The sequence below is a fragment of the Rhinopithecus bieti genome, unplaced genomic scaffold, assembly GCF_001698545.2.
Source record: "Rhinopithecus bieti isolate Rb0 unplaced genomic scaffold, ASM169854v2 scaffold_6708, whole genome shotgun sequence".
Taxonomy (NCBI): domain Eukaryota; kingdom Metazoa; phylum Chordata; class Mammalia; order Primates; family Cercopithecidae; genus Rhinopithecus; species Rhinopithecus bieti.
In genome coordinates, this window is record NW_016806329.1 from 4,947,415 (window position 1) to 4,965,197 (window position 17,783).

General features: G+C 36.6%; 1 protein-coding gene across 1 annotated transcript in view; it reads right to left on the bottom strand.

The window, feature by feature from the left end:
- Positions 1 to 7,523: 7,523 nt before the first annotated feature.
- Positions 7,524 to 17,783, bottom strand: part of LOC108531875 (low molecular weight phosphotyrosine protein phosphatase-like) — a 10,779-nt gene continuing 519 nt past the window's right edge. The window contains exons 2-4 of the mRNA XM_017875511.1: positions 13,299 to 13,385; positions 8,896 to 9,052; positions 7,524 to 7,600 (exon numbers count right to left, since the gene is read on the bottom strand). Coding sequence (XP_017731000.1) covers positions 7,524 to 7,600; positions 8,896 to 9,052; positions 13,299 to 13,385 — 321 coding nt within the window. The remainder of the gene's footprint in view (positions 7,601 to 8,895; positions 9,053 to 13,298; positions 13,386 to 17,783) is intronic.

Genomic DNA, 17,783 nt, shown 5'->3' on the forward strand with positions numbered 1-17,783 from the left:
TCCAGGTGAGGCGATGCCTCGCCCTGCTTCAGCTCTCGCTGGTCAGGCTGCAGCAGCTGACCAGCACCGATTGTCCGGCACTCCCTAGTGAGATGACCCCAGTACCTCAGTTGAAAATGCAGAAATCACCGGTCTTCTGTGTCGCTCGCGCTGGGAGTTGGAGACTGGAGCTGTTCCTATTCGGCCATCTTGCTCCCTGCAGCTGTATTCTTAGCACACATATATGCACCTCTATGTTTTTACATGTTGCTATAAAGTTTTTATCTGGCTATTACTTGGGTTTTGCAAATGAAAACAACTCAGTTACAGAAGTTATAAAATAAACAAATTGCACCAGAAAGAAAATGCTCATTTGGAAAAATATATGATCTGAAGCAAAGCATAAGTTTAGGATGTGGCTTTTGGGGTAGTGGTTGGGGGCAGGCAGGAAAGTTGGGAGTGGGAGGAGAAAGAGAGAAAGAATAGGAATGAATTACAAAGGGACCACATCTTGAAAATCTGTGACTGAAGAAAAGTAAGAGCATGCTAAGATTATATCCTTGATATTGAACACAATATCATTAAAACTCTCATGTGAAGAGACTGAAATACTAAAGTAATTAACTGGTGATTCTAGAAATTTATGTAATTTGGATGACTTTGTAGTGTACAATAATTAGCAAGGCTGAATAAGAGTCTACTCTGATTTATGTAGATATTCCCCTCCTCCAAATAATTGTGGGAATTATTCAAATAAATTAGCAGTTAAATAGAAGACATTTAAATTTTCATAGTTATTTTTTTATTAGACTAGCTATGTTTAACTATTAATCAGTTGTATGTGTTTATAATTTTATAAAGAAGTTCAGAAAGTGAATATAAGGTCTAAAAACCACAAATCCATCGTGGGCCAACCAACCACACAGAATGTTACTGTTTAGTGTCATGGAAACAGAAAACTTTTTCTTTTTACTTTTTCAGATATTACAGTGATTAAACAATTCTATTGACTAACTCTAATTGTTTTAACTTCTACTTTATACTACCAAGCAATGCTTTTGCTTTGAACTCCTGTTATTGACGGAGGGGATCTAAATGTTTCAAAATCTAAGAAAAGGCTTTAAGTTGATTTAATTTTTTAAAAAGACAAAGATGAAAGTAATTAGAGCTAATGAGTTTCCAGTTTATAAATATTATTGTGTTAGAGGAATAACAGCTTTAGGAAAACATAAACATATTAGTTTGTATTCCCAAGGAGTTCTATTTTGTATTTTTATTTTTTGAAACAGTGTCTCGCTCTGTTGCCCAAGCTGGAGTGCAGTGACTGGATCATAGCTCATTGTAACCTCAAACTTCCAGCCTCAAGTGATCCTCCAGCCTTAGGCTTCCAAAGTGCTGGGATTAGCAGGCATGAGTCACAGTGCATAGCCTAATTTTTTGATTCAGATTTATCTAGTCTTCCTTTCCAAATAGCAATCTTTAAGAGACCATAAAGCAAAGGAAATAATTAGCCTTTTACCTAAATTAGACTTCAGAATGCTAACAACGAAAGAACAAGTTTCATGTCAAAACTTGCTCATCGATAGCAGGGAACTAATATTTTGAGAAAAGGAATTAAATCACAGGTTATTAAAATTAGAATGCTGTTTCAAATATACTTGATCAATTAACTACATGAAGGCACATCTCCCAAGTGTAAAATTTTAATTTGAAAATCGAAAGCTCATATAGCAATCAAATGCACAAATAAAAACTGCAAAGTATGTCAGAAATACTTGAGACTTGTTTAAGAAGAAAAACCTGAATGCAGTATTTCCATTTGAGACTAAGAGCAAAATCAAGGTATAGACAAATAGATTAAATATTTTAGAGGCAGAACATTATGAATAGTGAAAAAATAAGTTTTTCCTTCAAAATGGACTACAATTAAGAGCTAAAAATCCTAAATTATTTCCACATTTTAGTAGACTTAAGCAGATCACAACAGATCGGTACTAAAACTACACTTCTAGAGTGTTAATTATATGACTAAATTGACATATGAATGTCAGTTGCTGAGCTCCTAAGTATTTAAGTTGATCACTTGAAAATTGAAGTTCAAGGTCATTTTTCATGTGAACATCTAAGACCTGTAACTTAGAACAGTGAGTTATAGTATAAGGTACTAAAAATAATGACTTTAAGGGGATAATAATGTCATAGTCTCCCAATTTTCCTCAAGAGAAAGTTCAAGAATCTGAAAAAATAACCTCTATTCCCCATGGCATACATAGATGAAGTAGTGTATTAGGGTTCTCCAAAGAAATAGAACCAATAGAATGTATATGTATATAGAAAGAGACTTATTATAAGGAATTGCTTCACAAGATTATGGAAGCTGACAAGTCCCAAGATCTGCAGGGTGAGATGGCAAGTTGGATACCCAGGAGAGTTGATGTTGCAGTTCCAGTTTGAGTCCAAAAGCCTGAGGACCAAAAAAGCTGATGGTGTCATCCAATCTGAATACTGAGAGGCTGGAGAAACAGAAAGAACTGATGTTTCAATTTGAAGATAGGTAGGCAGGAAATTTTCCTACTAAGGAGAGGGTTGGTCTTTTGTTATATTCAACTGATTCGATGAGGCCCACTCACATTAGGGAGGGTAATTTGCTTTACACAATCTACTGATTTAAACTAATCTCACCTCAAAACATCCTGACAGACACACCCAGAGTAATGTCTAATCAAATATCTGGGCATCCTGTGGCCCAGTCAAGTTGACACATAAAATCAGCCATAACAAGTATGATGACTGGAGTAACTGATCACACTTTCTCCACTCACATGTCCATCGCATTGAAGCAGCAGCAGTAGCACAGGGGGAGGGATAGTTACAACATGGTCTAAGTTGTCAAACTGCCTGTGTTTGAATCCTGTCTCCTTAACTTATTCATGGTGATCTTGGACAAGCTTTTGCTATGTGTTTCTGATTCTTGATTAGTAAATTATGGATAACAATGGGTCCTACCTCATACTGTTATTAATGTTGTGAAGCATAAATAAGACATTACATATAAAGCACCTAGAAGAATAACTAGAACATAGTATGAATTCCCCAATAATGCATTATAGTTCACGAAATTCATTGAAATAAAATTCTTTTCAAAAATTGTTGCTTCAACATATTCTCTTGCCTTTAAAAATCATTGCTTCAAAATAATAAGAACCATATATGACAAACCCATAGCCAATATCCTACTGGATGGGGAAAAGTTGAAAGCACTCCCTCTTAAGAACCAGAATAAGACAAGAATGTTCACTCTCACCACACCTATTCAACACAGTACTGAAAATCCTAGCCAGAGCAATCAGGCAAGAGAAAGAAATAAATAATATCCAAGTTGGAAAAGAGGAAGTCAAATTATATGTTTGCTAATGACATGACCGTATACCTAGAAAACCCTAAAGGCTTCTCCAAAAGACTCCTAGACTTGATATATGACATCAGTCAAGTTTCAGAATACAAAATTAATATCCAAAAATCGGAAGCATTTCTATAAATGAATAACTTTCGACCTGAGAACAAAATAAATAACTCAATCTCATTTACAATGGACATACACACACTCAATAAAATACCTAGGAATACATTTAACCAAAGAGGTGAAAGATCTCTACAAGAAGAACTACAAAATGCTGATAAAAGAAATCATAGATGACACAAACGAATGGAAAAATATCCGATGCTCATGGCTTGAAAGAACTGATATTGTTAAAATGACCATACTGCTCAAAGCAATGTGCAGAGTCAATGCAATCCTTAACAAAATACCAATGTCGTTTTTCACAGAATGAGAAAACAAATCCTAAAGCTCATGAAGAACCAAAAAAGGGCTTGAATAGCCAAAGCAATCCTAAGCAAAAATAATGAAGCTGGAAGCATCACATTGTCCCTCTTCAAATTATACTACAAGGCTATAATTACTACAACAGCATGGTACTGGTACAAAAACAGACCTATAGATCAATGAAACAAAATAGAGAACACAGAAATAAAGCTACTTACCTACAACCAACTGAACTTAGACAAAGTCAACAAAAATAAACAATGGGGAAGTGATAACCTATTCAATAAATAATGTTGGAAAAATTGGCTAGCCATATGTAGAAGAATGAAATTGGACCCTTATCTCTCACCATATGCAAAAATTAACTCAAGATGCATTAAAAAGTTAAATGTAAGACCCAAAACTATAAAAATCCTAGAAGAAAACCTGGAAAAAACTCTTGTGGACATTGACCTAGAGAAATAATTTATGATGAAGATCCCAAAAGCAAAAGAAACAACAACAAACAAAGAATAGACTAATTGGACTTAAACTAAAAATCTTTTGCACATTTGGGAGGCCAAGGTGGGCAGATCACGAGTTCAGGAGATACAGACTATACTGGCTAACACGTTGAAACCCCGTCTCTACTAAAAATACAAAAAATTAGGCAGGCGTGGTGGTGGGCACCTGTAGTCCCAGCTACTTGGGAGGCTGAAGCAGGAGAATGGTGTGAACCTGGGAAGTGGAGCTTGCAGTGAGCCGAGATTGCACCACTGCACTCCAGCCTGGCAATAGACCAAGACTCCATCTCAAAAACAAAACAAAACAAAACAAAACAAAACAAAAAAAACAAAAAAACAAAAAAAAACTTTACACAGCAAAAGAAATAATCAACAGAGTAAATGGACAACCTACAGAATGGGAGAAAATATTTGCAAATTGTGCTTCTAACAATGAACTAATATCCAAAAATCTACACAGAACTCAAACCACTCAACAAGAAAAAAACAAACAACCCCATTAAAAAATGGGCAAAGGACAGTGACAAACATTTCTCAAAAGAAGACTACAAGTGACCACCAATCGCATGAAAAAATGCTGAACATCACTAATTATCAGAGAAATACAAATTAAAGCCGCAAATGAGATACCATTTCACGTTAGTCAGCATGGCCATTATTAAAAAGTCAAAAAATAATAGATGTTGGTGTAGGCGTGGAGAAAAGGTAATGTTTATATATTGTTGGTGGGAATGTAAGTTAGTTAAATTTCTATGGAAAACAGTTGGGAGTTTCTCAAAGGACTAAAAATAGAGCTACCATTTGACACAGCAATCTCACTGCTGGGTATCTATTCAAAGGAAAAGAAATTATTAGTCCCAGCCTTCCCTTCTCCTCTCCATGTAAGAAAAACTATGTATTTGGAAAACTGGTTTTTGGGTTTTGCTTATATCAAGTCAGGCAAATGTGCAAGAGGAGGAAGAGAAAGAAAGGAAGTGAGGGAAAAACAAAATTTTTTGAACCGAGTGTCCAGGTTGAGTGAGTCGTGGGGAAACGAAGGTCTAGAGGATCTGCAAAGTGTAGGGGTACTACTTGGGGTAGGCTGGCCTGTTCTTCACACTTCCTTTCATCTTTTCCTGCTTTAGGCTCCCCTCCTGCTTTATCCTACTGCCTTTGATTTTGCCGAAGTGTGAGTTCAAGCTTTGGCGCCTTGCTGTACTTACATTTGTCCCCTCATTTATTTGAACAGACTTACAGCTAGATTCCCTCCTGACTTGGTACAGTCACTGATCTCTGTTATTGAATGAACCATCTCTGGTATGTCTTCAGAAATGACCTTCCTCATATGACCCCCCACCCCAACAATGCTAGCAGCCTGAGCTGGGAGCGGAGCACCCAGGCCTCACCTCCCAAGCCCTGGCCTCAGGTGTGCTGGGTGTTAGAGTAACAACAAAGCTTAGTTGATGTTAATTACTTGATAAGTTTGTACAGTAATGATATCTTATATGTATTGTTACCTGTGGCTTACAGTTACAATTATTTTTGGTATCTTCCTATAAGACAAATAGCGTTTAGGATGATTAAAGGTGAGAGAAGCTGAAGGGCAAAATATTAGTCAAGTGGTGAATTACAAAGGCTTATAATAGAAATGGCTCCAAATGGAAATTGGTGTGTCAGAAAGATACTTATAAAGAGAACCAGCAAGGTCTGGTAACCACAAAGGTAAGTGGGGAGGCAAAATAGGACTTTTGTAAGAAATAGGACTATTGTAAGATTTTACAATGCGTAATGGCAGGACAGTGGCATAACTGTCGAGTATGAATGATGGCAGAGAGTGGTAGATTTGGTGGAGACTAAAACTGATTCAACAAAATTTGTGTTTACCATGGTCAGTTTGACCCAATGATGGTGATATGTTGCAAAATTGGGTCTATGTTGGAGGCAGAAAAGAAGATAAGCAGATTTGTTTGATTATCTTTCTAAATGTTCTCTGAAACCACAGGATGAGAATGTTCCCTTGGTAGAGAAAAGTGAAAACACTATAATTGCTTCAGTGCTATGCCTCTGAAGAGATGGCCAAACAGTTCTGATTTATGGAGAGCTACATAAAATCTTTTTTAAAAAGATACTATGTTTTCTAAAATTCCAACAAAGGCAAGAAAGTAAAATAAACTTTAGTTGGCCTTTTGCAAGAACTATCATTAAAAGAGGTTTCTGGACTTGGTTGAGAGCAGTTTGTTTACATGAGGGAAATGGCCATGGATTGTCACCTACTGTGTGAGTAAATGTCTATTTTTTATTCAGGTTTCAGAAATAAACTGTTGCTCATGGCTAATAATGTCTTCTATCAGGTTTAACAATCTAGGTTAGGGAGAGGATCAATTTCACAAGCTAAGAAAAATCAAATGTTGTGCCAAATCAGGACAGATCTTTCTGAAGAGTTGATATTGATTCTACATATTAGAGGACTAACATGCATGCTAAATAAGGTAGAATCTTTCAGTTTCAGTCTTGCACTCAGATTCTAGTGTTTTCTGATGGTAACATATTTGGAAGGGAGAGTGAAGTTGCTGGGTTTAGCTTTGACTTATTCCTTTGCATGATCTGTAAAGTTCATAAAGGGATATCTATTTTAAAAGATTTTCAAAATGACATTTATTACGTGTGTCTGTGAGAAAGTCTTTATGTTGGGTGCTTTTGCTAAAGAGGTAAAGGTTTTAAAAATACCATTCTTTTACAGTGTAAACAGGAAAGATTTTGAGTGGGTGGAATAGTCAGCAGACAGAACAGGGGAAAGCATTTGGGGATGAAGACTTATTATGGAAGTACGAAGTGACAGAAATGACATTTCTTGGCTCTGTTCCCAGTATTGTTTGCCGGACGCAGTTTGCATGTGAAACAGGCAGCATTCACACCCAAAAGTGCCACCTTCTAATCAACTGGTAGTGCTTTTAAGTTTATGTGTGTTAGTGTTTCAAAAATCAAAATTCCAAAAGGCTTTAACCTATGATATACTTGCCAAAGGCAAACATAAAAAAAATTAAAAAAATAAGCAATACTGAAGAGCCTCACCATTTTCCTTCCCGTTACCTACATAAGATGAATATGCTCTTCCAAAAGCAAAGCAGTAACTTTTTCTTACTTTGTTGTGAAGACTAACATGGCTCACTCTCAATTATCAAATCTGTCCTGAAATAATTATCAGTGAGTCATGAAACGACCTTCTTAAACTGAGTCTATGTCACACGATCTGTGTTTCCAAACTGTAAGGTTAATTTTCCGTGTCCTTGAACATCAGTCATGTTAAGTTGGGCTATAGAAGAAATGGGGAAAACAAATTCAATCCATGTGTGATCATTCTACCTACCTCTACATAACCCTAGAGATATTTGTGAGACTCAGAGGTTTCAAGGATGGTATGAAAATCATTGCAAACTTGTTTACATTAAAATTCCCAGTAAAAATTTGGAATTGCAATAACTGAGGAAAACAGGAAAGGCGGGCTTTTGTAGACACTTACCCTCTTTTGTAGCTTTCAATGGCAGAGTATCAGAAGTAATAACACAGGTCATTTGTTGAGAATTTTAAGAAGAATGTTTTTAACATTAAAATTTAATGTATTATCTACAATTACTAGATAAGATTACCCCTACTGTGGTAACTGGCAAGAAACAATGAGAGTAGAGGCATGAAGAAAATTGGAATATAAGAGAGAACTGACAAGTTTACAATATTAAAAATGATATTAGGGTGGGCATGATGGCTCAGGCCTATAATTCCAACACTTTGGGAGGCTGAGGTGGGCAGATCACTTGAGGTCAGGAGTTTGAGACCAGCCTGGCCAACATGGTGAAATCCTGTCTCTACTAAAAATACAAATATTAACAGATTACACACCTGTAATCCCAGCTACTCGGGAGGCTGAGGCAGGAGAATCACTTGAACACTGGAGGTGGAGATTGCAGTGAGCCAAGATCACATCATTGCACACCAGCCTGGGTGACTTTGTCTCTAAATAAATAAATAAATAAATAAATAAATAAATAAATAAATGTAAAAGAAAAGAAAATATTAGTGAGGACAAAATGTCCACTTTAACACAGGGGAAAACATTTTCTGTGTCTAAAGGAAATAAAAATGAAATGGCTTTCCCAAATCAAAAAGCCTAGACAAATGATTCAAGCTAAGCCCTGATCCTGCTTCTGAATTCCGACTCAGGCATAGCTTAAGAGTTACAGTGACTCTTCTAAATTCATCAGAGGAGAGAGTTGAAACATATTAAGGCTTTGATTTAAGAAGCTTTTCAATTTTAAAATGTATAACTAGTTAAGTAACTGTCCATTGAATTGGTTTTTCAAGAAAATATTTATTCTTTATTAATAAGTTGGAAGTTACCATGAATTAGACCATCATTCTGAAATATTGCCGACCAACATCTGTTTCTTTTCCTTTCTTTTATTTACTTATTTACTTTTATTTTTTTAATTTAGACTTCATGTTAATCTTCTCTGCATTGTTCAAATTTTAGTGTATATGCTGTCCAAGGCCTCCTTCTCAAACTAATGCGGGAGAAGGTAATCAGGGAGGGCTGGACAGCCTTGAACTCACTTGCATGGTTGCACGGAATTATGAAGAGCTGGGTGCACTCCTCCTGCTGCCCTGGGCTGCCATGACTAAGTCCTGTATTCCTTATATGGATGCCAGTAGTGTGCTCCTCAAAGGTCTGTGCTCCATGGTATTGCGCCAGCTCAGCATTGGCTGTTCTCTAGGGAAAAAATTGTGAAACTTCACAAACCTGAGTTAGGATTAGAGACTACAGCTGCCAAGTCATAGTTCATGGTTGAGTGCCGACAGTAAACACCCAAGAAAGCGTGTATCGGGATGAAGGGCATCTTACTGATTCGAATTTCCAGTGTTGGAAAGGTGAAGTTTTCCCTCCCAACCCCTCACACTCATTGAAAAGTAACTCTCCATCCCTTGAAAAGAAATTGACTGTAAAGCAACGATGATTTGAAATTCAGTTGGGAAAGTTTCCGGAATAAGGTTAAAAGAAATCCATCTTCAGGAACAAAAAAGAAATAAAGCATTTAAATCAATGATGAATGAAAATATAAATTGGGATGAAGAAAATCAGAGGATATGAAAATAGAGAAAGAAACACTGAAATATTAGAAAAATACAGAATATAGCAAAGAGAAAATAGTTCTACAAATGTAAATATTGCTATAATTCCGTTTCTTCTTATTTTGCCTTTTAAGTATTCACTAAATTTGACATATTTCTATTGATGGTCAATTTAATATTTTTACTGGCAACTTAAATTCTTGGCTAAACTTTCCAGAGCTATTTATGGACATTTTCCTTTGCCTGCCTATAAAAACACATCACTGGAGTATTTTTAACAGCAAAGTCTGTATGAGACAGTCTACTTTCCTGACCTGTCAGATACTCATGGCTGTTTCTAAGTAGCCTCATTTGTAAGGCCTTGTGGGTTTTTGTCAATTGGTGTCATTTTATTTTTAAAAATGTAGTGGTATATTCATTAAGAATACACTACCTATGGCTAGAATTCCACTTTACAAAATTCCATGCTACTGCAGGCATTTTTATTACTTCCAGAAATAACTGTTATATCTAAGTGATCCTCAGGGAAGGATTTGCCATCACTTTGATAAAATTGAAGTTGTAGACATCTTCTTTTTCTGCAAGCTTTAGCATGGTTTATATGCAAGAAGTGGAGAGCAATAACAACAAAAAGAAGTGTAACCGTATCTTTTTTGAATAAAATGAGCTATGGGGGGTGTTTTTGAAAGGTTATAAAATACTATTCTGTACCTCTAAACAGGAATGTATTTATATCATATACATCAGAAATGGCAAATTAAGTTTCATGGCAAGTGCCAACTGATCTTCACTGATTAATTGCTAGTAGCTGTCTGAATCATCATATTGAGAAAAGTTCAGAGGTTTAGTTCAGTTTCAGGTAGAAAAAAATGCCATCCTTTCAACATTTTCAAGAATTAAAAAAAATGATTATGACAAACCCACAGCCAATATCATACTGAATGGGCAAAAACTGGAAAAATTCCCTTTGAAAACTGGCACAAGACAGGGATGCCCTCTCTCACCACTCCTATTCAACATAGTGTTGGAAGTTCTGGCTAGGGCAATCAGGCAAGAGAAAGAAATCAAGGGTATCCAGTTAGGAAAAGAAGAAGTCAAATTGTCCCTGTTTGCAGATGACATGATTGTATATTTAGAAAACCCCATCGTCTCAGCCCAAAATCTCCTTAAGCTGATAAGCAACTTCAGCAAAGTCTCAGGATACAAAATTAATGTGCAAAAATCACAAGCATTCTTATACACCAGTAACAGACAAGCAGAGAGCCAAATCAGGAATGAACTTCCATTCACAATTGCTTCAAAGAGAATAAAATACCTAGGAATCCAACTTACAAGGGATGTAAAGGACCTCTTCAAGGAGAACTACAAACCACTGCTCAGTGAAATCAAAGAGGACACAAACAAATGGAAGAACATACCATGCTCATGGATAGGAAGAATCAATATCGTGAAAATGGCCATACTGCCCAAGGTTATTTATAGATTCAATGCCATCCCCATCAAGCTACCAATGAGTTTCTTCACAGAATTGGAAAAAACTGCTTTAAAGTTCATATGGAACCAAAAAAGAGCCCGCATTGCCAAGACAATCCTAAGTCAAAAGGACAAAGCTGGAGGCGTCACGCTACCTGACTTCAAACTATACTACAAGGCTACAGTAACCAAAACAGCATGGTACTGGTACCAAAACAGAGATATAGACCAATGGAACAGAACAGAGTCCTCAGAAATAATACCACACATCTACAGCCATCTGATCTTTGACAAACCTGAGAGAAACAAGAAATGGGGAAAGGATTCCCTATTTAATAAATGGTGCTGGGAAAATTGGCTAGCCATAAGTAGAAAGCTGAAACTGGATCCTTTCCTTACCCCTTATACGAAGATTAATTCAAGATGGATTAGAGACTTAAATGTTAGACCTAATACCATAAAAACCCTAGAAGAAAATCTAGGTAGTACCATTCAGGACATAGGCATGGGCAAGGACTTCATGTCTAAAACACCAAAAGCAACGGCAGCAAAAGCCAAAATTGACAAATGGGATCTAATTAAACTAAAGAGCTTCTGCACAGCAAAAGAAACTACCATCAGAGTGAACAGGCAACCTACAGAATGGGAGAAAATTTTTGCAATCTACTCATCTGACAAAGGGCTAATATCCAGAATCTACAAAGAACTCAAACAAATATACAAGAAAAAAACAAACAACCCCATCAAAAAGTGGGCAAAGGATATGAACAGACATTTCTCAAAAGAAGACATTCATACAGCCAACAGACACATGAAAAAATGCTCATCATCACTCGCCATCAGAGAAATGCAAATCAAAACCACAATGAGATACCATCTCACACCAGTTAGAATGGCAATCATTAAAAAGTCAGGAAACAACAGGTGTTGGAGAGGATGTGGAGAAATAGGAACACTTTTACACTGTTGGTGGGATTGTAAACTAGTTCAACCATTATGGAAAACAGTATGGCAATTCCTCAAGGATCTAGAACTAGATGTACCATATGACCCAGCCATCCCACTACTGGGTATATACCCAAAGGATTATAAATTATTCTACTACAAAGACACATGCACACGTATGTTTATTGCGGCACTATTCACAATAGCAAAGACTTGGAATCAACCCAAATGTCCATCTGTGACAGACTGGATTAAGAAAATGTGGCACATATACACCATGGAATACTATGCAGCCATAAAAAAGGATGAGTTTGCGTCCTTTGTAGGGACATGGATGCAGCTGGAAACCATCATTCTTAGCAAACTATCACAAGAACAGAAAACCAAACACCGCATGTTCTCACTCATAGGTGGGAACTGAACAATGAGATCACTTGGACTCGGGAAGGGGAACATCACACACTGGGGCCTATCATGGGGAGGGGGGAGGAGGGAGGGATTGCATTGGGGAGTTATACATGATATAAATGATGAATTGATGGGTGCTGACGAGTTGATGGGTGCAGCACACCAACATGGCACAAGTATACATATGTAACAAACCTGCACGTTATGCACATGTACCCTAGAACTTAAAGTATAATAATAATAAAAAAATAAAAAATAAAAAAATGAATTTAGAGGAGTTATGGTCATGCTTGGCAGGAAGAAATAGTCCAGTCAGCAGAGAGATACATGTGTCACCCACTAAAGAGTATTATTATTTTGGATAAATAGACTAATTTTTAAAAATTAAAGGCCTCTAAGATGTTTGGAAAGACTGTTACTTTAGTCACTGACAACTTAGTAGTAAATTAATTAAATAATCTAACTTCTCATTGAGATCAGTTGAGCTGTGGGAATGGCATGGGGCTCGATTATGGGAGAAGAGAAGGAGTGGCAGATTGTGGGCAGGAGACAGCGGAAGGCTTCCTAAAATGTAAAATTCTTTTGAGAGACTTTAGCTCCATAGATTGCCAATGTCTTATCTAGGTCACTGATGAAAATGTCAGACAGAACCAAGCATTGATTTGACACCTGCTAAACATTATTTATGTCCTGAGGCTGACATCAAACTCTCTGTAACCATTCTATTTATAAGTTTCCTGAGCACCCTTCAGCATTTCCAGATCTAAAGTGTAGTAGCACTCTCAGCACTTAGCTGAAAAATTTGCCTGAAAATACAGTGCTCTGGATTAGCATAAGAATCTTCTTTCTGTGACTCTGTGTACTTTCATCTATAATTTAGAGGGTGGTAGAAATTCTATGAGACAGAGCTTGAAGAGACTTGTAGTTTAACTGTAGCTTACCCTAGTTAATTGTGTAATTTTGTGCAAATCACTTAATTTCTCCAGACCTCAGATAATGAAGGTTAGTCCAGATCAGCACTTCCCAACTCTGGCCTCCAAATTCCAGAGAATTCTACTTACTGCGGAGGGCCCACAGATACTTATGTAAACCAGACTTGCCAGTGTGAAAGACTGTGGAGTTAGCATGTTCAAAAGAGGACCTTGTACCTAAAAAGATGGGAAGCATTGGTGTAGGTTCCAGACAAGCTTCTATATCTCTCTGTCAGCCTTTGACTCATAGACCCCTCTTCTGTATTTGACAAGAATATATATATTTAACAAGGATAAGAATAATCACTTCTATTTTATGGAAAAGTAGCAACACATAGAAAAGTATAATTAATTTTCCCTATCTTATATGATGGCTTCTCAACTGACATAGGAATTGAATGATGTCTTTTGGTAAGTTTATTTTCTTCAGTTTAGTATTGTATAGGATCCTATTATATTTAAGCTTACCTTGATAATAGTTAAACTAGCATGAATGTTTAATTAAATAAAACACATAATCATTTTATTTTATTTAATTAAAATTTTGTCCTTCAGTTGATCACTTCCAATGAGAAGCAGGAGCAGAATGTACAGTAAGTGACTTTGGTACAAGATGGAATTTGACTTTTCCCAGAATTAAGTGGTGGAGTTTCACTGTCAGCTAACATGAGCTATGGAATCTTGGCTCTCTTCAGAGCTACATGACTCCAGATACTCTTTCAGTATGCCAGGAGATATTTAATCTATGATGTCAAAACTTGCAGGAAATTCAAGCTAAAGAATGCATGTTACGTACTCATTAGGACATCAGAGAAATTTTCTCAGGTCATACTGACACACTGTATGTAGAATTGACGTCTTTGAGAGATCAAACTTTCCTGGATATTTTAAAAACATGAACCCTGGTAAATCTTCACAAAAAGATCTTATGTAAGCAGCTACACACAAACATAGGTTTGTTAACTGACGAATGCCAGAAACTGTGGTCTTTCTTAATTGCATGTAGAAAGATACATATTTTCCATTTCTGAGAGTTAGTGAGATTATTTTTAAAAAGTCAAATGAGAAAATAGGATGGTTCCATCTTAAAACTGCAGGTCTGGTGGGATAATACACAAATTCAACCATTCCTTCTTTGCACACCCCAGGCCTTGTGGGGTACGTAAAGGGTAGCCCATGAGTTTACATCAGGGGTTCATGAACCTGCTTAGGCAATGAGCCTCAACTGTTAACTGGCTAAATACTATATTTTGTATATTTGTACTTCTATCTATCTTTTACATGTATGCTGTTGTGGTTAATACAATACTAATTCGTTAAAAGGTGTTACTGAAATTACAGTATCTTTTTTATACTATCTTTTTGATGTTATAGATATATTAACCTCCAATTTTAAGAGCTCAAGAATTATCACATAGATGTCTGTGAAACTTTGTAAAGGGTCCTCATTTTGAAAGGTTGGGAACCACTGTCTTAATGGATTCGGGTAAAATGACAGGCTGCTGGAAAGCTATTTTGGGCAAAGGGGCTCTCTTGTCGCAGCTGCCTGTGTGCTAAGATAAAGGGCAAAGTGTGACTTGAGAAGAAGCAATCTTAACTAGCGTTTGCCAGGCCACAGATTAACTTTACTTGTGTGCATAGTACTTGGTGTGAAAAATGACATCTCTCCCAAATCTCAGGTGTCAGCTTGTTTCCAAGTTAGTTGGCCAAAACAGCAATAAAAATACAATAGATTCTAAATGTTCTATTCAAGCTCACACTCCTAGGCATTATATTATACCTCTGAATCACTGAGATTGCAAGGTTAGTGAAACAGCATAACAGATATTTGTTGTGGGAGGAAGAAAATAATCAAGTATTAGCTGGACGAAATACTGAACAACTTTAGGTATAGGAAGTTTCGCGTAAGAGAAACTAGTTATGGCAAGCGAGGAGGCTACCACCCTCTAGTGGTGTCCTTTCTACTTTTCACCTCAGGTACTTCAGCATATCCCTGAGAAGTTGCCTCTTTTACTTTTTTTTTTTTTTATAAAGTTTACCATCTATTGCCAATCTCATCTTCATATCACAAAAGGCTTTCATCTCCTTTGTTAAAAGGCATATACTCTCATTGTATTTTTGTATATTGGTGGGTTGTGTTCGTTGCTATACAAAATTTTTACATTTAACAAAATATAAAAGGTAGTAAGATAGTTCTAGTTCTTACTCCCAAAGAAGCCTGCAACATAGGTGATGATAAGTTCAAAGATAAAATTTATGGTACATATTTTCCCATCAAGGTCAAAGAGTGATTATATATATATGTAGAGACAGAGTCTCATTCTGTCACCCAGGCTGGAGTGCAGTGGCATGATCTCGGCTCTCTGCAGCCTTGACCTCCCAGGGTAACAAGTGATCCTCCCACCTCAGCCTCCTGAGTAGATAGGGCTACAGACACGTGCCACCACATCTAGCTAATTTTTAAAACTTTTGTAGAGATGGGGTCTCGCTATGTTGCCCAGGCTGGTCTTGAACTGTAGGCCTCAAGCAATCTTGCCACCTTGGCCTCCCAAAGTGCTGGAATTACAGGCATGAGCTGCTGTGCCTGGCCAGTAATTATATCTTATTTAGTAGAAAAATAATCATTTGATCTTACATGCTTGACTCACTGGTTATTGGGATGGTTTTCAGTACTTTCAGCTGCAAGTTTTAAAAAAGAAAATCATAATGTGAGAGGAGTTATGGTGTTAAATAAAACTAGCATAGGTGTATGTGATGAGGGAGGATGGCAAAGGGGGAGGAGAAGATTCCTGTCTGAGCCGTGTCCCTTATTTACACCTGTTCTTAAACTGTCATATTTACTTATTACCTTGCTTGTAAGAAGATGAAAGGTGGTTAAGCTGTCACTGATAGGTTTAATTTATTTTCCATGTTATTAAAATGACATTACATGACTAATTGTCAGTGTAATTACCTAATTATTAACGAGCCTGCTGTCATGTACATGAGTGTCCAGAAAAATGTCTGGATTTCCAGTCGATTTATATCTTATGACTTCAAAGTCTTTGATCTGTAAGGGTGAAGTGTATGCTAGGAACAGGAATAGAGGTTTTAGAATTGTTTCTATAACCAAGATCAGTAAATTCTCATCGTATAAGTGAAAGAGCATCATTGTGCTAAATACCACATTCTTTTGCGTATCCACATACAACAGGGCTGCGTAATGGCGGCAAGAGAATCCTAAAACAAGTCACTCTAACAGATTTCAAAATATCCCTAAACATTTAAAACATTTTGCCCATGTCTAGAGTGAGTCATATATATATATATATATATATATATACACACACACACACACACACACACACACACACACACTAAATTTTAAATATTTTTAGAGCCTGGACTGGGAAAAATATTTAAAGGTAAACTGACTTAAAATACGATCTGACTTTGAAAGACCTCATAAAGTTTCTGAGGAAGTTAGTTGATTTTATAGGATAAATATGAACTGATTGTGTGATATTACAGGGAAAAAATTCAATGTAGGCATTGCCCGCATTAATATAAGTATGGTATTTAGATCAGTGCTGTACTCTACCCTGGTCAGACACATGTGAAATACTGTTCTCTATTCTGGGCATCAGAGTTTAATGATATCGACAAACTACATAGTATTCAGCAGCAGGAAATGTGGGAAGCCATATGGAGAATACTTAAACTGGGGAAATTACTTCTAAAATACTAAAGATATAGTGATGCTTTAGCTCTTTTCAAATATATGAAAGACTGTGCTGTAAAGAGAAACGGGATGTGGGAGGAAACAGGTATTGAGTCTAAATCTATCGTTTTTTGTTTTTTTTTTATATATCTCTAGTTGTATTTTATAACTCCCCAGTTTATTTTGAAATATTCGTGATTTTGACATTATCTCAAAATACACAGAAATTACCTATATCTGCCTATACATTTATTAAATGCTGATGAAGAATACTTAATATTTAAGCATGCAAATAATAAAGCTTTTCCCAACTTTTAAAATTATTTTTAAAAATAAGCCAATTTATATTGGACATTTGGGTTACATGTGCATATAAAAACAGTCATATTCCTCAAGTGACCATAGTTAGACTAGCATACAAGCGTCCTTCTTTCTGGATATAATTAAGTTTCAGAGGCAAAGTGGTTCAGATGGGAGCAAATGAGCTGACCTCTTCATGAAGTAAACTCGACAAAAATCATGAAGTGTTGAAGGTGCTAACGACTGTTTCCATAAATGTTTCTCTCTTCCCTATCTTTTCAATATACAAGTGTGCACTATGGGTGTGTATAAATTAAAACACTTCTAATCTAGACTGTGAGCTCCTATGGAGAGGGCTACTATCAATCCATAAAAGGCCCTGGGGAAGAGAGAGGTAGCACAGGGAGCAGAGGGCACCTGCCCTCCGTCAGGCCATCCACACAAACCTACTGAAGAGGTAGACTTGACTATCTAAGTGTCAGCGGGCTTAGATGCTGACCTGGGCCTTCAAGTGAGGTTTTCCTTCATTATGTTTTATGTTACTTGTTCTACTATTTTTTTTTTTTTTTTTTTTT